This window comes from Lemur catta, chromosome 7 (genome assembly GCF_020740605.2).
Source record: "Lemur catta isolate mLemCat1 chromosome 7, mLemCat1.pri, whole genome shotgun sequence".
Classification (NCBI taxonomy): domain Eukaryota; kingdom Metazoa; phylum Chordata; class Mammalia; order Primates; family Lemuridae; genus Lemur; species Lemur catta.
The window spans coordinates 98,923,535-98,943,340 of record NC_059134.1 but is presented as its reverse complement, the minus strand read 5'-3'; the positions used below and the strand labels follow the sequence as shown (position 1 = coordinate 98,943,340).

At 42.5% G+C, this 19,806-nt stretch overlaps 1 protein-coding gene across 1 annotated transcript; it reads right to left on the bottom strand.

Annotated features, from left to right (window-relative positions):
* Positions 1–4,157: 4,157 nt before the first annotated feature.
* On the bottom strand, positions 4,158–19,772 carry SDHAF2 (succinate dehydrogenase complex assembly factor 2). Its single transcript, XM_045555828.1, has 4 exons — positions 19,644–19,772; positions 12,820–13,043; positions 12,626–12,735; positions 4,158–4,951 (listed from the first exon to the last, which is right to left on the bottom strand). Exons 1-4 carry the CDS (start codon positions 19,677–19,679, stop codon positions 4,821–4,823), a joined length of 501 nt encoding a protein of 166 aa, XP_045411784.1. The 5' UTR covers positions 19,680–19,772; the 3' UTR covers positions 4,158–4,820.
* Between the last annotated feature and the right edge of the window lie 34 nt (positions 19,773–19,806).

Sequence of the window (19,806 nt, the reverse complement as noted above, 5' to 3'; positions counted from 1 at the left end):
GGGAGAATAGACAGTGACTTCCTCAAGGACAGACAAGATGCATGCTTCTCAATCCCCAGCAGCTAATGAGGACCATTACTGTGTATCTTTCAAATTAGGGTTCTGGGCTTCACTTTACCTGTTTGGACCAAGCTGACCACGTGTTTCTACTTGTGCTGGAAGCTGACTAATGCAACATCTCTAAAACCCTCTCACCTCTGCACAATGCTGCTGAGGGAACGGAGCCAAGACCAACAGGCGAGGACGGGTCCTGCTCACAGGGGGCCTTGCCTCAGGGCCTTGGAGCCAGCGGGTGCGATGGAGGGTGTATAGCTCATCTTGGGACCCTGGCATGAGGTTCACTTGGGCTTCCGGACAGACACACCCAACTCTCAGAGCCAGCCTCCCACTTGGAGGGAAAAGACAGCCAATGATGGGAAGACCCAGAAAGCATCAGAGCTCATCTATCTCTGCTGCTCAGGGCAAGGACGAACTTGAGGCAGGGAAGAATTTGAGCCCTTCCCTCTGGCTCCTCTCCAAATCAAAGAAGTCTCTCTGAACTCCAAACTGTCACCTGGAGAGCTAGGTTGCACGTGTCCTGCTTGGAGGGCTCAGGTGGCTAAGTCTGAAGCTGCTGAGGTTGTGACATTATCTCTGTGACAGTCCCCTACAGGGAACCAAGATTGGCTCAATCTGTGCAAAGTCTTCCATGGGCCAAGACAAGATTCAGGATGAGAAGCTGTTAGCAAACAAGGAATGATCATGGTTTTCCTGTTTCCAGGCAGTGTAGCATATGCACGTGGTGCCTAAGTGCACGGGCCCCGAGGGCCCACCGCCTGGCTTCAAACTTTAGTCCCACCACTTCCTATCTATGACTTTGAGCAAGCAACTTAATTTCACTGAGCCTCACTTTCCTCATCTGTAATCGGGGAATAATAATTGTACCTATCTCACAGCACCATCATGAGGTGAGATGGTATAATCCACGCAGAGCTCTAGCAGCGTCGGGCGCACGGTAGTCGGTCACTGTCAGCTGCTACTGCTACCAAGGCTTACTAGGGCGCCCGGCACTGTGCTGAGCTCTTCACCGGCATTACTTCACCTGGTCCACGCTGTGAAGCATGTTCCCTTTCTCTCCTTTTCACAGATGAGAAACAGAAGTGTGGCGAGGTTAAATAACACGTCCAAGGTCACCCAGCTGGTCAATGGTAGCTCCAGGATTCTAACTTAGGTCTGATTCCCAAACACCTGCTCTTAACCCTGCTTCCCCTAAACACGTGTTCCAGGGCATCGCTGGAAGTGAAGATTTCATGAAATACTAGCTAAATAACCTGAGATCCACTGGGACACAAAATCTACACCTTAATGTCATCATTTGCTTTCAAAAACTACATGCTGTGATGCGTAGTTACATGAAGTGACGTGTCTACCCTGCCTTCTTTAAACAGAATATTTGCTTGCCTCTTTGGAAGGAACATCTGGAGTCAGGTGAGATCTGGGACCCAGCAAAAGGCTTTAACTCTTCTCTTGTGGTTACAGGTTATAAGTCTACACATCTCCTTTAAAGACGGATGTTGTCCTGGATAGCTTTAACTTTTCTACAATCCCCCTAATGGACTGCTAACAGATGCTGGTCTCTTAAAGCCACAAATCGCACTGCTTGCCGTAAGCCACCTGTCCCACCAGTGCCACTTCACCGGACTGGGGCAGAGTCGAACACCATTGCTCATTCCCCGAGGGTGCACTGGGAAATTGAGGTGTCACAATGTGGCTTAACTGGGTGCTGATTAGTGCCATCAACTTGACAGCTGCAGGACAGTGAGTCCACTATCCTCAGATACTATAGGATGTGCTAATAAGGGAGGCTGTCAGCTTCAACGTCCTACAGACTCACTTGCCATTTCAGGCTGCTTGAGCTTATTGTCAACCCCTCTCTCTGTCCAGCCACAATCGCAGCAGATGGACTGAAGGATAAACATGAGACTCTCAACTATCCCCGCAGAATCTCTTTCCCCAGTGATGTTTAAAAATATGAACCAGGTTTGTGCCAGTGCTGCCGTGGCTGGAGCCGATGAGACAGACCGGACGACCTCCAGATAATGCTCAAAGCCAGTAAGAGGTGCTCCTACCACGGCCCCTAAAAGATACACTCTAAGGCACAGCTCGGGTACAAGGTGTTTGGCTTATGGATTTTTAAGACTTCAAATGAATGAGAGGAAATGATGGGAAGAGAACAGTCTTTCCTGACCCAATTTGATATGTCACGTGGGAGCCTTCGCAAGAGGACTCACAAGACCACTTCAGATGGGTCAAGGCAGGGCCAGACGCTCATCTGTCCCACGCAGGCTCTGAATGAGGTCAGTGAGCAGCGATGTGTCAAAGTGAAAGGAATGAGTCTAGCTTCTGTTTGTCATGGATCCTTGGGGGGGCTGCTGGCCCTTGCTATATGTTTATTAATTTTTAAAAAATGTACTTTGGCCAGCCTAGTTTTACTTAATGCCTAATAAAGGGAAAAACTGTTTACATAGCACCCCTGGGCCTGACACTGTGCAGCTGAAGTTAGCAAGATCCTTCACTTTCAAAGGTGACACAAGCCAGCAGCCTGGGAAGAAAACAATTCCTTCAGAAGCATGCCATTCCAGGTGAAAGTGGCAGCAGTTGAACATTATGTTAAATAAGACAAAATCAGGGTAAGAAGGGATCAAACCCAAGGGGGGATATAGTCCTAACTGCACACTTGGCTACTGGGGTTTGTTGCATAACGTGCACAGGATAAATGGTAAGTCACTGCCCGATTCATGTGCACTTCTTACAGTCCAGATATATCTCTATATATAAACTCCCTTGCCTGTTTAGCATTCTCCCCACAGCACATCAAACACAGCCTGAAAGAACAGCCAGCGTCTTCAGTAAGCTCCCAGGGTGACGTCTCCCCGCCTGTCCTGCCGCTGCCTCCTGAGTCTCAATCCCATTCCCTGCTCAGGGGAGAGTGCTAGATTTTTCCATCAAAGGTCTCATCGTCACCAGGGTCTGTTTTCTCTCTCATCTTCACCAGCTGGTAAGACACTCCATGGTTACTTTAATAGGCTCAGCTTTCCGACCAGCACGACACTGCCCTGCATGTAGCTATGGTGACCTCACTGACATGCTAGGCAAACGGTGTTAGGGACAGTTTTAAGTCTCAGGCTGAGGCCATGACCCAATGCTGACATTCATATCTACTGAGTACGTAATGTGTGCTTGGCACCATGTAAGAGCTGTGTGTGTTTTATCTCATCTCATCTCATCAACCACTTGAGACAGGAAGCATTATCATCCCCATTTTATAGACGAGGAACCCAGGCTCAGGTCAATGCACATATCCAGCAGGCAAGCGGCAGAGCCAGGGTTTGCACTTGTAACCAGCGCACCGCACTGCCTCCTCACTGGTAAGAGCTTCACTGGTTGGCCAAGTTCAGATCTACTCAATTTGGGAAGCACCTTGCAGATTCCTACCCACTATATATGACACAGAGATCGTGTCTCAGAACTGTCAAGTTTCTTTGTCCTAAAGGTTTCTACTAAATTTCCAGCAGTAGTGTGCTTTAACAGAAAATTCAGGAGCTTTGGAAGCAGATTGAGCTATGCTAAATTCTGTTTTTTTTTTTTACTAAATAGCTACTTGACTATGGATAAATTACTTTCTCTCTCTAAGCCCACTTACTTATCTATATAACAGGTACAACACCACTTGTCTGTAGGAGTGCTGTGAGGCTTCACTACGATTATGTAAGTAGAGGCTAGTTCTCCTCCCTTCCCTCCTTAGCCAGGGAAGCTGAAGGGCAGGGGGAACCATGAGGAGGCTCTGTGGGAACACTAGATACGTGTCCTTCCTCCCTGGGTGCAGCTCTTGTGATCACCAACCACCTTGTCAATTCTGGCCGGCCTTCATAGAACTCTCCCAGTCCTAGAGCTAAACACATTCAACTAATTCATCCTAACATATTATTTCTTATGTATTATTATTTAGTCGATTAAAATAATTGTGAGGACTGTCAAAATGAGGGGAAAAGTTTGTTACAGTGTTACACGGAAATAAAACCCATGATTGTGGCCTTGTAAAACCCTATAAACATAGGACTAGGGGTTATACAAGAATAGACAAAATTAAATAACTGTGAGGGTTAGGGAATTGTAAATTTCCTTTTTCAATATTCTTTAATATTCAATTATCTTCCAATTTACAAAGTTCATGTTTCAAAGAAAATCTGACGATAAAGATGTTGACTTAAGCAGCGTGCCCACACCAGCCTGCCTCCCCTCATTCTGCCTGCTGTGCCTTTGAAGGATGCAGCTCAGGGGGCTGGGATCAGCTTCCCTTGGCAGAAAGAACCGTATCAGTGGGAAGGGCTTTGACAAAGCCGTGTGCCACTGGGGTGGGGAGGTGGGGAGGGAGGGCGGCTTTGCATACAGCACACACAGCCGGCTGCCTCTTTTCTTTGAGCACACTTTGGGCTGAAGCAATGAGCTGCAGCAACGAGCGAGCACAATCGCTTCCCCTACAGTGCCCTCTTGCGGCAGACCTGCCCCCGGCGCTAGCAGCCAGACAAAGCAGCCAGGTCTGCCAGCCAGCAACACTCGCAAACCACTTTCAACTGAACAAAAACGATGAGAGTGAGTCACACTGAACATTTACATCTATGTCCTGGAAGAGAAGTACATCCAACACTTGAGGCAGGACCCACAGTCTGGGGCTGGGGGGAGCTGAGTGTCTAAAGAGAAGCAGAAAGCCAAGGCTAGTGTCCATCATACGCAGTTACTGTCCACAGACTGAGCCTCCAAGCCAGGCAGTGGTGCACAGCTCAACGTGACTTTTCAAAGAGGTATTCGAGATCTGGGGCACGCAGTCTCTGCTCTTTGTTTTTGTTTTTAGCAAACTCTCTCAGCAGTGCCAAGACTTCATTTTCAAATATTTCTGGGGCTGGTTTTGCTTCTGCAAGAGAAGAGTGGGCAGAAAGAATTATGCCTTAGTCAGCTGATGCTCAGGTATAAGGATCATAAAACTTGAAACTCTGGCCTTGGCCAAGAACCACAGGTAGGCAGATACATAGACCGTCTCCATCTTTCTTCTAAGTATACATGGTAAGCCTACAGCAGGGGATGGCAAACTGTGTCAGCCTGCATTTGTAAGTGGTCTTATTGGAACAGCCTCTCTCAACGGCTTACATATTACCCATGGCTGCTTTTGTGTTATGATGGCAGAATTGGGAAGTGGGGAGAGACCATACGACTGCGAGACTGAAATATTTACTATCTGGGCCTTTATGAACAAGTTTGCTGACCCCTGGCCTGCACAATCCTGGGCTGTACTATTTTGCTTTGCATTTGGCATTTCATTTGTTTTCCAGGTATTGTGTTTTCCTTCTAATCTATAAGTTTCCTGAGACAAGAGCTCTATTCTTATTAGGTAGAGGTCCGTGGTTGTGAGTGACAGAAACTAGTAAGTAAACTTAAGCAAAAAGAAATTTATGGGAAGGATATAAGAGGCACACAGAATCGACATGAACTTGGACAACCAGATTTCAGTGGATAGGCACCAAGGGCACTGAGTTTGAAGAAATGAGAACGCGAGCCTCGGTCTGTGGTGGGGAGTCGGGCAGGGCGCTGCTCTTCTCTGCCCTTTCTCTCCACCCTCGAGATGCTCACTTAAGATGCCAATTACAAGCAAAGCCTCCCGCTGGCAAAGCCTAGGCAATGTGCTCTGGAATTACCCTTCAATCAAGACTAAATACTATGCCAAGAGAGGGAATTCCTCAAATCCAAGTCAGAGTCCCCTTTACTTAGCACAGGCTCTGGCATCTAGTGAATGTTCTATTTTTTGTGATGATCAAAATAAGATCAAAGAGATTTTGGCTTCCTCCTAGACCGAAGAAAGTTGGAAAGAATATCACACTCACCTTAACAAGAAAAAGCCAGATAAACTACAAATATCATGACTTTTCTTAAAGTTATCAGAGAGCTGAGGTCACAGGGCTACCAAATAGAATGAAACCTAAGAAAAGAGAGGCCCTTCAAAGGAGCAACTGGACATGGGTACTTGCTCACCTGTGATAGGGCACAGGAAGAAGGGATACTGCATCATACAAATTAGTAGGAAAAATTCAATAAAATTAAAAAAAATTTATTATTAGAGACAGGGTCTCACTATATTGCCCAGGCTGGATTCAAACTCCTGAGTTCAGGCGATCCTCCCACCTCAGCCTCCTGAGTAGCTGAGACTGCAGGTACATGCCACCATGCCTGGCTCTCGGCTAGAATTTTTAATGAACTGTTAAAAGCCACATGTGGCCTAGCATGGGAGTATAAAACCACATACACAAATGGAGTTTGCACCCACTCACAGGTTCTTCTCAACAAACCTCCACTGGCTGTGCTCCTGACAGAGACTGGGTACAGAGCAAGAGGCTGGAAAGAGCCTCCCTCAGCGATGCAGGCCAGGAGGAGGGAAACCACCAACATGGCTAAAAAAGCATAAACCCAGCCTGGATCCTTCTCTACAGAACAAAAGCCTCAAGCAACTGAGAGTAGGTAAGAAAACCCTGTCTCTCCCAATGCACAGGTGAGGACCCATTTGGGTTGGTAGAAGGGTAAAAGAAAAAAATCCTCTACCCCCGTGGGAGAGGCAGTATCACTGAGAAAGCCCAGCTCCAAGACCCAGGGCCATAGGGACTGCCTGAAACTAAGGCTGGACCAGGATAACAGAGAATGCCCTTACAACCTCTCCTCTTTCAAACTAACAAGCACCAAGTGGAAAACAACAGCAATCTACCACTGGGAGAAGACAAGAGTATGCAGAGAGAGTCCCTCTGAGGCACAGAAATACAGGGAAGGCTAACAGCTGAGGGCAGAATAGGAACTCTCTTAAGAAACCCTCTGGAAACAGCTTTCAGCCGAAACACATGTTAACAGTAGAGGCTGGTGATGCACTAAAGGTAACCAAAGCAAAACCAAAATTCATGCTGAGCTTAACTCCTAACTCAACTGACTTAACAGTACGGCAGAAGAAGCATGCCCATTTCTAGGCATAAATACATACCTCTCTCTGTTTTTACTGTCTTACGATGATGTCTAATATTCCATCAAAAAGTATGAAATACTGTACCCCCATAATAAGCTGAAAAAAAAAAGTATGAAATACATACACACAAAAGAAGAAAAAAACCAACACAAGGGACAAAGCAGTCAATAGAAACAGACTCAGGGATGACCCAGATGTTTGAACTATCAGACAAGAAACTTAAAATAACTAGACTGTTAAAGGCTCCAGTGGACAAAGCAAACAAAATGTATGAACAGATGAAGAATTCCAGCAGGAAGCTGGAAACTGAAAAAGTCAAATGGAAATGCTAAAAATAAAAATACAGTAGCAGATATGCAGAATGATTTCAACAGGCTCATGAAATTTGACATAGTCAAGGAAAGAAATAGGACATAGGTCAACAGATGTTAACCAATACAAATTAACCAAACTGATAGGCAAAGAGAAAAGAGAGTTAAAAACACAGAACAGAGAATCTAAAAGCTGTGGTTTAAACCATATTAAATGGTTTAATCTAAGTATAATCAGAATCCCAGAAGAAAAAGAGGGAGAGAATAAATAGAAGAAATATCTGAAGAGATAATGGCTGAGAACTTTTCAATAATAATGAAAAGATATAAAAATACAGATCCAAGGTCAGGATCAGTGGCTCATGCCTGTAATCCTAGCACTTTGGGAGGTCAAGGCAGGAGGACTGCCTGAGCCCTAGGGTTGAAGACCAACCTGGGCAATAGTGTGACCCTGTCTTTACAGAAAATAAAAAAATTAGCTTGGCGTGGTGCTGTACGCCTACAGTCCCAGCTACTCAGGAGGCTGAAGCAGGAAGATCGCTTGAGCCCAGGAGTTGGAGGCTGCAGAGGGCTATGATGATGCCACTACACTCTAGCCTAGGCAACAGAGTAAGACCCTGTCTCAAAAAAAAAAAAAAAAATTATATATATATATATGTATGTATGTTATATATACATATACACACACACACAGATCCAAAATGCCCAGAAAACCCGAAGCAGGATAAATACCAAAACAAATACCTAGACACATCATATTCAAACAGCTAGAAACCAAAGATAAAATATTGAAAACATTCAGCAAGAACAGATACATTACATACAAAGGAACAAAGATGTAGCAGACCTCTTGTCAGAAACTATGCAAACCAGAAAACAGGACATAGTTAACACCACAGGAATTTCAAGGGGGTGGTGGATTGAAGGTAACCAAAGCAACAACAAAACTTAAATCCAGCTCAATTCCTGACCAGACTGACTCGATCCCGCACACTAACACCCTAGCAACAGAAGTACATCCATTTAAAGTGCTGAAAGAAAAAAAATTGTGAACCTAGAATTCTATATCCAGTGAAAATATCTTTCAAAAATGAAAAACCCGCCGGGAGAGGTGGCTCACGCCTGTAATCCTAGCACTGTGGGAGGCTGAGGCGGGCGGATTGTTTAAGCTCAGGAGTTCGAGACCAGCCTGACCAAGAGCGAGACCCCGTCTCCACTAAAAACAGAAAGAAATTATATGGACAGCTAAAAATATATATAGAAAAATTAGCTGGGCATGGTGGCACATGCCTGGAGTCCCAGTAACTCAGGAGGGCTGAGGCAGGAGGATTGTTTGAGCCCAGGAGTTTGAGGTTGCTGTGAGGTGGGCTGACGCCACGGCACTCTAACCAGAGCAACAGAATGAGACTCTGTCTCAAAAAAAAAAAAAGAAAGAAATGATTATCTTGACAGATGCATAGAAATCACCTGACAAAATCAAATCTCGTGTTTTATTCATAACACTCAATATATTAGAAACAGAAGGAAATTCCCAACCTGATAAAAGGCTAATACTATACTTTCCACCAAGTATTGGGAATATGGCAAAGATACCTGCTCTCACCACTACCATTCAACATTAAGCTAGAGGTCCTAGACAATGCAATAAGGCAAATAAAAGATTAAAAAGACATATAGATTGGAAAGGAATAAAGAAAACCACCTCTATTACAGAGGACACAACTGTTTATATACAAAATACCAAACAATCTAAAAAAGTCTTCTAAACTAAGTGAGTTTAGCAAGGCCACAGTATACAAAGTCAGTATTTTCTACAACCAATTGTACTTGTACATTCTAGCAATAAACAATTACAAATTAATATCTTTTAAAGTACCATTTACAATAGAACCAAAACATATGAAATATCCAGGTATAAATCAACAAAATATGTGCAAAATATGCTAAAAACTATAAAACATTGACTGTGTCAGGCCCCTAGAATGGCCACCAACGATCTCTACTTCCTGGTATCATGCCCTTGGACAATCCCTTCCAAGTGTGGGCTGTACTTACTGACTTGATTCTAACCAACAGAACATGGCAAAGATAACAGCATGTCACTTCTGTGATTAGGTCACAAAACACTGTGGCTTCCATCTTGCTAGTAGACTCTCTCTGTTGCCTTCTCAGTTTGTATGCTTTGATGGTGGCAAGCTGCCATGTGGGAGAAGTCTTTGTGATAGAAAAGAGGGTGGCCTCTAGGCAATAGCCAGCAAGGAACTGAGGCCCTCAGTCGAAGAGCAGGAACTGAATTCTGCCAACGCCAGAATGAGCTTGAAACCAGATCCTTCCCTAGTTGAGCCTCCAGATGAGCCTCCAGACCGTGGGCTGACAGCGTGCTTGACTGCAACCTTGCAACAGACTGTGAGGCAGAGGATCCAGCTAGGTCATACCTGGATTCCCGACCCACAGAAACTGTGAGATAATATATGTAGATTGCTTTAAGCCATTAAGTTTTGGGGTAATTTGTTATGCAACAATGGATAACTAACACTGATGAAAGAAGATCTACATATTGAATAAATGGAAGGTATATCGTGTTCATATCAGGAAGACTGATCTATTGATCTATTGTGTTAACAACCCCAATCAAAATCTAAGCAGGTTTTTGTTTGGTAAAAATTGAACTGTTGATTCTAAAACTATAAAAGTCTGCCGGGCGCGGTGGCTCACGCCTGTAATCCTAGCTCTGGGAGGCCGAGGCGGGTGGATCGCTCGAGGTCAGGAGTTCGAGACCAGCCTGAGCAAGAGTGAGACCCCGTCTCTACTAAAAATAGAAAGAAATTATCTGGCCAACTAAAAAATATATATACAAAAAAATTAGCCGGGCATGGTGGCTCATGCCTGTAGTCCCAGCTACTAGGGAGGCTGAGGCAGTAGGATCGCTTAAGCCCAGGAGTCTGAGGTTGCTGTGAGCTAGGCTGATGCCACGGCACTCACTCTAGCCCGGGCAACAAAGTGACACTCTGTCTCAAAAAAACAAACAAACAAACAAAAAAAAAATAAATAAAACTATAAAAGTCCTAGAAAACAGAAAATCTTTGTGACTTTGGATTTGGCAGAGTTCTTAAGACACAAATAACAAAAGTACAATCCACTATATACAATTGATACACTGTACTTCACCAAAATTAAAAACTGCTCTTTGACAGACAACGTAAGAAATTGAAAAGACAAGCCATAGACAGGGAGAAAAAATTTGCAAGACACATACCTGATAAAGGATTTTGATCTAGAATAAATTAAGGACACTCAAAACTCAATAATAGGAAAACCCAATTAAAAAAAAGGATGGGGGAGAGTTGAAGAGACACATCACCAATGATATATGAATGGTAAATAAACACTTGAAAAGATTCTCAATATTTTTAGTCATTAAGGACATGCCAATTAAAACTACAGTGATATACGAATACAAACTTCTTAGAATGGCTAAAAACAAAACCTTGATAATACCAAGTGCTGGTAAAGCTGTAGAATATCAACTTCTCCCTTCACACTCAATCTCTGGCAATCACTGATCTGTTTTCTGTCCCTATAGTTTTGCCTTTTCCAGAATATCACATAAATGGAATCACACAGTATGTATTCTTTGAGTCCGACCTTTTTCACTTATCACAGAAGTAAGCAAAGTCTGGCCTGTTGCCTATTTTTGCAGGGCCTCTCAACTAAGAATGATTTTTTAATCGTTGGGGGAAAAAATCAAAAGAATATTTCATGGCACATGAAAATTATATGAAATTCAAATTTCAGTGCCATAAATAAAGTTTTATAGTCACACTCATTTGTTTACCTTGTCTGTGGCTGCTAGCATGCTACAAAGATAGAGTTGAGTGGATATGACAGAGACTGTATGGCCTGCAAAGCCTAAAATATTTACCATCTGGCCCATTACAGAGAAAGCTAGTTGTAAAGTTTAAATATACACACTTACCATGACCCAGCAAGTCCTTCTCCTGGGTACCCACCCAAGAAAAACTAAAACCTATGTTCACAAAACTCTGTATGCAAATGTTTACAGTACCTTTATTCATAATCACCTAAAACAGGAAACAATTTCAATGTCCCTCAACTCATCAATGGACCACCAGACTGTGATACATCCCCACAATGGGATATTACTCAACAATACAAGAGAATGAACTGATCACACAAACAACAACATGAATGAATCTCAAATGCATTAAGTCAGGGATAAACTTGTTCTGTAAAGGGCCAGACGGTAAATATTTTAGACTTTGTGAGCTTTCCAATGATTGTATATGCCTCTAGACTCTGTGTTATCACTGTTTATTCCTAGAACCACGTAGAGTGACTTCTACTTTCTGACACAAATACTGAGTAAAGACACAAAAATAGGAGACCAAGAGTATGGCAGAAATGAATGAGATGTCCCTTAATATCCATTCTCCCATTTTTCATTGATAATAGAATCCCCAATGTACCTAGGCACATGGAATAGACTGTATTATTTTTTCCCTATGGCTACATGTAGCCATGTAACTAAATTGTGGCCAGCGGAAATTAAGTGGAAGTATGATGTATAATTTCCTAAGAAAGATCCACAACGAAGGGGTATGCTCTTCTCCAAACTTTCTTCCTGGCTGAAATATGGACATGCCAGATAGAGCTTCACTAGCCATCCTGGATCACGAGGCAGACAAAACATGATGAGGATGAGGGAGTAGCAAGTTAGGAGAAACCTGGACCTCAGAACTCTTTGAAGCCCCTCTGTGAGCTCTGGAGTACCTAACTCTGAACTTCCATCATGAGAAAGAGAAGAAAGAATTCTATCTTGTTTAAGCCATTATTGTTTTAGATTTACTCACAGCCAAAGCTAATCCTAACTATACACAGTTAAAATTCATTCCTTGTAAAGGCAATGACTGAATGAGACTATTGAGGAGCTCTTGCTACATGGACTTACAGAGCTGTCTGTTTCCACTCCATTCCTAGCTTGGTTCTTCTTCAACCTCTGATGTGGTGAGCTTCACATACCCTTCCACTATATTCCCTTTTTGCTTAAGTGAGACAGATAGGTTTCTATTCTGTCTTGCAAACAAAGAACCTTAACTGCTAAAACAAACTTTAGACACTTTAGAAAAATGTGAACAGTGTTTGGGTTGAGTGTCTATTGCATGAATAAAAGAAACAAAATTTTCTAGGCTACAATTCCAGACTCAAATTGGCCTAAGTCATCCTATTTTCACATGATGCTGCTTATCATGCCCAGTACCTGTGACCCAGTAGTAAATATCCCAGTCATTACTAGGCTCATTAATCAGACGATCATAGAGGTTCAGCTGCTTCTCTGTCATATGCTGCAGATGTTCTTTAGCAAAGAGGCTAAAAATGAGAAAGAAAGAGAAAGAGGTTGAAAAGGCTGCCTCTAGGCAAAGAGAAGTGATAACAAGACTCCTATTCCCATACCTAAGGAGAATGCAGTTTTCCAACATTCCCCTTTTTCTGCTCTCATAGAGTAGGCGGGCTCTTTTGGTTTCTATGGATTCATCAGTTCTCTCCTGCCATGGAGGCAAAGGGATTTCAATCATGTCTTTTTGAGAATCTGTTGGGCTGTCACCTCTGTAGAAGCGTCTGAACAATGTCGTGCTGAGCAAAGGAGAAAACAGGCTGCGCCTTGACTGAGCAAGCATCTGAAACAAACCACAAGCATCTTTATAATAACAACTATCATCACTGTCATTTACCCAATGCTTACTAGGTGCTAAATGCATTCAATCCCATTGACTGAGCAAGCATCTGAAACAAACCACAAGCATCTTTATAATAACAACTATCATCACTGTCATTTACCCAATGCTTACTAGGTGCTAAATGCATTCAATCCCATTTAATCTTTAAGAAATTATGCTGATACTGTCCCCACTTTACAGCCAAGGAAACAGAGGCTCAGAGGGGTTAAATAATTTACTCCAAATTGTCCAAATAAGAATTATAGTTAGGACTTTAACACAGTCCTAACTGCAAATGTGTTCTTAACCAGTGCGTTTCCAGAAATTAACCCAGCAGAAATTTCTCTTTCCTTTGCATTCCCTTAAAATTCTTACAGTATAGTTTGTATTCTATTCACTCACCCATAAACCCTGAGCATACAGATAGCATAGTCCCTAATCCCCCAAAGGCTCCCAATCTAGAGAAGGGCATAAATTATCAAGATGAGACGTGAAGTTGGTGACCTCAGCAAGATGGTAGCACAGGAAGCCCCAGAACCTTCTCCCCTGATGCAGACACTGGCTCAACAAGAAAACACAGTCTAATTCCCTTTGTGAGAAATCCAGAAACCAGTCAAGAGGCTCCTGCACCCCAGATGATGGCAAAAGCAGCTGCATCAAAGCCAGCAGAAAAGTTTGCAGCACTCATTGGCCACAGTCCCTCTGCCCCTACCCAGGCTCAGTGTGGTGCAATCATGAGCAAACTCCCAGCCTTCTACCTGAGGAGGGAAAGAGAAAACTGAAAAGTATGTCCAATGTTCAGACTTTTTTTTTGGGGGGGGGAGGTCACCCAAGGGGCTGGTTTCTGTCTTGCCTGAATCTAAGTGCTGACAGGAGAGGGAACCATGTCAAGGGCAATGGAGAACAAGAGTGACAGTTTAGACTAGCAAGCACTCACTCATCATAGGGCCAATCCCTGGTTCAGTGCAGAACAAGAACCCCTACCTCCCAGCTTCTCCCTGAGCAGAGAAAGAGCTGGAGTGTGCATCCAATGTTCCAGCTTGTCAGGGGGCTGCCCATGAGACCGGTTTCTGTCTTGAAGCACTTGACAGGATCTAGCACACTCTAGATGCTGGGAGGCCACTGACAACAAAATAGCTGAGTGGTTTGCTGCTCATCCAGAGGACTCCTGAAACAGCAGAAAAAGGCCAACACCATTTGGTGGCCTCTCCTTGGGGCTGTGATTTTTGGGGAGCTGCCTGGGCACTGGTTTCTGTCTTGCCCGGCTTGGAACACTGATGGGACCCGGCATACTCTAGAAGTCTGAAGGCCCTTCTGAATTAGAGAGCTGCGTGACTTATGACAACTCCAGAGAAACTGCAGTATTACAGACAGATAACCACAGGGAACAAAAAATCATGAGCTCTGACAAGGGAAGCGGCAAATCCCTCTAACTGGGAATTTACACCCACAGATACACAGAAGACACATCTCAGAAAAGGACTGAGAGGCCCTCAGAATGTCTAACCAGGCTGATTGGAAAAGGTCAATCGCTAGTGTGAAGACAGTCCATAAAGACTGAGAGAGATGGATGTTTTTTCAAATGCAGGGGTTCTAGCACACAGTTACAAGGTATAAAAATAAACAGGAAAACATGGTCCAATTAAAGGAACAAAATAAATCTTCAGAAGCTAACCTTAAAGAAACAGAGGTACAAGAATGTCTGACAAAGAATTAATAAATAACCATTAATAAAATAACCGTAATAAAGATGTTCAACAAGCTCAGGAAAGTAATGCTTGAACAAAATGAGAATAACAAAAAGATAGAAAACATAAAAAAAGAACCAAACAGAAATTTTGGAGTTGAAGAATATAATAACTGAATTGAAAAATTCATGAGAGGGGTTCAACAGCAGACTTGATCAAGCAAAAGAAAGAGTCAGCAAATTCAAAGACAGGTCATTTGAAATTACCAATGAGAGGAGTAAAAGAAAAAAAAGAATGAAAAAGAGCACGGAAAGCCTAAGGGATTTATGGGACATCTTTAAGCAGATCAATATACACATTATGGGTGCCTCACAGAAGAAAGAAAATGGGAAGAAATAATGGAGGAAAACTTCCAAAATTTGGGGAAAGAATGGACATCTAGATTCCAGAAGCTAGCAGGAACCCAAAGAAGTCCACGCTGAGACCCAGTATAATGAACTTGTAAAAAGTCAGAAAAAGCCTGGCACCATGGAACATGCCTGTAGTTCCAACTACTCAGAAGGCTGAGGCAGGAGGATCACTGGAGCCCAGGATGTCGAGCCTAGTCTGGACAACATATTAAGATCCCCTCTTAAGGAAAAAAAGTCAGAAAACCATGGCACAGTGAAAAGGTGGCCATTTGCAAGCCAAGGAGAGAAACCTCAAAAGAAACTAAATCTGCCAACACCTTAATCTTGGACTTTTAGCCTCCAGAACTGTGAAAAAATTAATTTCTGTTGTTTAAGCCACTTAGTCTTTTATTATGGTAGCCCTAGCAAACTAATATAGCATATAACGAAAATTCAGATTCCCAAGCCCTACCCTAAACATTCTGGATTAGAATCTCTAGGATTGGGCACTGCCCAGTGCATTTTTAAACAAGTCCTCCAGGAAATTCTGATGCACACTGAACGTAAGGATTCCTACTTTCTACACTAAAATAATACAGTGTGTTAAGCAATTTCTACAGAAACGAAAGAAGATAAGGAGGACCGGAAGCAGCAGTACTGGGAAATTGTTCTAAAAATTGGGATCTCTTAATACTGTAGCCAAATTTCACCCATTTTTTCTGTTAGTTTCAAGGCAGCATTCCAGAAACGAAAGGATATTGGGTGTGGCATGGATCCATGAGTCCTGGGAATTATGTGACACTTTTATGAACTACATTAAAGTAACTATCACTGGAAATTGATAACAGAATATATTTGAGTTGTCTTTGCAGCCATGAATACCTTTATAATTATTTTGTTTTAAAAAGTATGCTTCTCTGGTTCATATTTATATCCTTTGTTATAGGTAATTATTTTTCCAGAAAGAAACTGTCAAAAATCAAAGACAAAGAGAATTTAGGAAGCAGCAAGAAAAAGCAACTCATCACATATAACAGAGCCCCCATGAAACTATCGGAGGATTTCTCAGTAGAAACCTTGCTGGTTACGAATGGATGATATAATTCAAAATGCTGAGAGAAAAAAAATGCCAACCAAATATACTACACTGGCGAAACTGTCCTTCAAAAATGTAGGAGAAATAAAGACTTTCCCAGATAAGCAAAACCTAGGGAGTTCATCACCACTAGACCTGCCTTATAAGAAATGCTAAAGGGAGTCCTTCAAGTAGAAGTGAGAGGATGCTAGACAGCAATACATAAGCATATAAAAATATAAAGCTCATACAGGCAAATACAAATACAGAATACTATAATATTCTTTTTTATTTTTTATTTCAGAGTATTACAGGGAATACTGTAATATTCTAACAGTGGTATGAAAATCACTTTTAATTTTGGCATAGAAGTTAAAGACAAAAGTATAAAAATAACCACAACTCCAAGAATTTAATTGCCATACAACATAAAAAGATGTAATGTAATTTTGACCTTAATAACATAAAAGAGGGGAGTAAAAGAGCATAGTTTTTATATCTAATGGAAATTGAGTTGATATCAGCTTAGAATAGATTGTTATAACATGTTTTATGTAAGCGCCATGGTAGCCACAAAGAAAATACCTGTAGAAGACACACAAAAGAAAATGAGAAATGAACCAAAGCATGTCACCACCAAAAAAATCAACAAAACACAAAGGATGACAGTAAGAGAGGAAAAAAGGCACAAAAAAGCTGCAAAACAGACAGAAAACAATTTACAAAATGGCAATAGTAAGTACAACTGGCGCTCCACATCTGCAGATTCAACCAACTGTGGATTCAATGAACTGTGGACTGAAAATACTTGGGGAAAAAAACCAAACAAATAGCAAATAACAACATAACAATAAAAGATTATACCAATAAAAAACAATACAGTATAATAATTATTTACATACCATTTACATTGTATTAGGTATTGTAAGTAATCTAGAAATGATTTAAAGTATACAGGAGGATGTGCATAGGTTTTATGCAAATACCATGCCATTTTATATAAGAGACTTGAGCATCCATGGATTTTGGTATTCACGAGGGGTCCTGGAACAGTCATCCTGGGGGATGACTATATTTTCCTATATCAGTAATTACTTTAAATATAAATGGATTAAATTCCCCAGTCAAAAGACATAAAGTAGCTGAATGGATAAAAAGAAAAAACCCAAGATCCAACTATATGTTATACAAAAGACTAACTTTATTTTATTATTACCATTTTTTTTTTTTTTTTTTTTTTTGAGACAGAGTCTTGCTCTGTTGCCCTGGCTAGAGTGCTGTGGCGTCAGCCTAGCTCACAGCAACCTCAAACTCCTGGGCTTAAGCAATCCTTCTGTCTCAGCCTCCCCAGTAGCTGGGACTACAGGCATGCGCCACCATGCCCGGCTAATTTTTTTCTATATATATTTTTAGCTGTCCAAATCATTTCTTTCTATTTTTAGTAAAGACGGGATCTTGCTCTTGCTCAGGCTGGCCTCGAACTCCTGACCTCGAGCAATCCACCCACCTCAGCCTCCCAGAGTGCTAGGATTACAGGCATGAGCCACGGCACCTGGCCTATTATTACTATTTTTTAAGAGATGAGGCCAGGCATGGTGGGCTCAAGTCTGTAATCCTAGCACTTTGGGAGGCTGAGGCAGGAGGATCGCTTGAGGCCAGGAGAGATATGAGGGTATGAGGGCTTGCTATGTTGCACAGGCTGGACTTGAACTCTTGGGCTCAGGCGATCCTCCTGCCTCAGCCTCCCAAGTAGCTGGGATTATAGGTATGTGCCACTGTGCCCAGTTAAGAGACACACTTCAGATTTAAGGACATATGCAGGCTTAAAATGAAAGGATGAAAAAATGATATTCCATACAAATGGTAACCAAAAGAGGGCAGGGATAGCCATATGTATGGCAGACAAGAGATTTTAAGTCAAAAATTGTCACAAGACATAAAAACAGACATTACATAATGATAAAATGGTCAATTTGCCAGGAAGGTACAACAATTATAAATATATATGCACCCAAGATAAGAACATCCAAATATATGAAGCAAATATTGACAGAACCAAAGGGAGAAATAGATAACAACACAATCACAGATTTTAACACTGCCCTTTCAGTAACGTATAGAACATCCAGACAGCAAATCAGTAAGGAAATAGAGGACTTGAATGACACTATAGACCAAATGGACCTAACACATACACAGAATATTCCACCCAACAACAACAGAATACACATCACAGGGAACATTCTCCAGGATAGATCACGTTACATCACAAAACAAAACTTAACATATTTAAGACTGAAATCATACCAAGTATATTTTCCAACCACAATAGGATAAAACTGGAAATTCACAGCAGAAAGAAAACTGGAAAACTCACAAATATGTGGAAATTAAATAACACACTCTTGGCCGGGCGTGGTGGCTCAAGCCTGTAATCCTAGCACTCTGGGAGGCCGAGGCGGGAGGATGGCTCGAGGTCAGGAGTTTGAGGTTGCTGTGAGCTAGGCTGACGCCACGGCACTCTAGCCTGGGCAACAGAGTGAGACTGTCTCAAAAAAAAAAAAAAAAGAAAAGAAAAGAAAAAGAAAAATAACAACATACTCTGTAACAACCAATGGGTCAAAGCAGAAATGAAAAGGGAAATTAGAAAATACCTTTAGGAAAAAACCTAAAGCCCAACATATAAAAAAAATTATGCTATGCAATAAAAGCAGTACTTAGAGGGAAGTTTATAGTGGTGAAGGCCTATATTAAAAATGAATAAAGGGGGGAGGAGAAGGAAAAGAAATGTCAGCCAACGGGTACAAAGTTACATTTAGAAAGAATAAGTTCAGGTGTTCTATTACAGGGCAGGGTGACCATTGGTAATAACAATGATAGCTAGAAAAGAAGATCTTGAAATTTACCACCACAGAGAAATGATAAAGGTTTGAGGTGATGGACACGCTAACTATCCTGATTTGATCATTGTACAACGTACACCCATGTGTTGAAACATCACACTGTACCCCGTAAACATGTACAATTATCATGTGTCAATTACAAACAAAACAAAGAATAAAGAGCTCAAAATACTATGCGAAACCACGAAAAGCATTAATACTTAAGAACAGGGAGAAGGGGCGCCAGAGGCAGCTGGGCTAACACCGCCTGGGGCATAGGTGAGATCAGAATTGGGACTCCCACGATGATGGATCGTTCAACCAGATATTACCAGACCAGCACACAGGAGCTTCACCAAAGGATGGACCTAACTTTCCTGGGCTGCAGGATCCGTCTCTCCTTGGGTCTGCCCTTGCCCTGGGCTATCGGGCAGTGGGACGCTCCCCACGGACTCCGAGACCACAGAGGAAGACAAAACTCCGTCCCCGCTGCCCAGACCCTAAGCTAGAACCACCGCTCTGCTCACCCGCGCCAGAGTAGGGAAAACGGTAGCCACGGCCATTTTTCCGAAACTGCACCGGAAACCTGTTGTCTGGCCACTTCCGGGAACTCCCGCCCGCCGGTCCAGACGACTTCGGCCGCCGCGGAGGACCTGAACCGGAAGGTACGTCCCTGCGTATGGCGGAAGT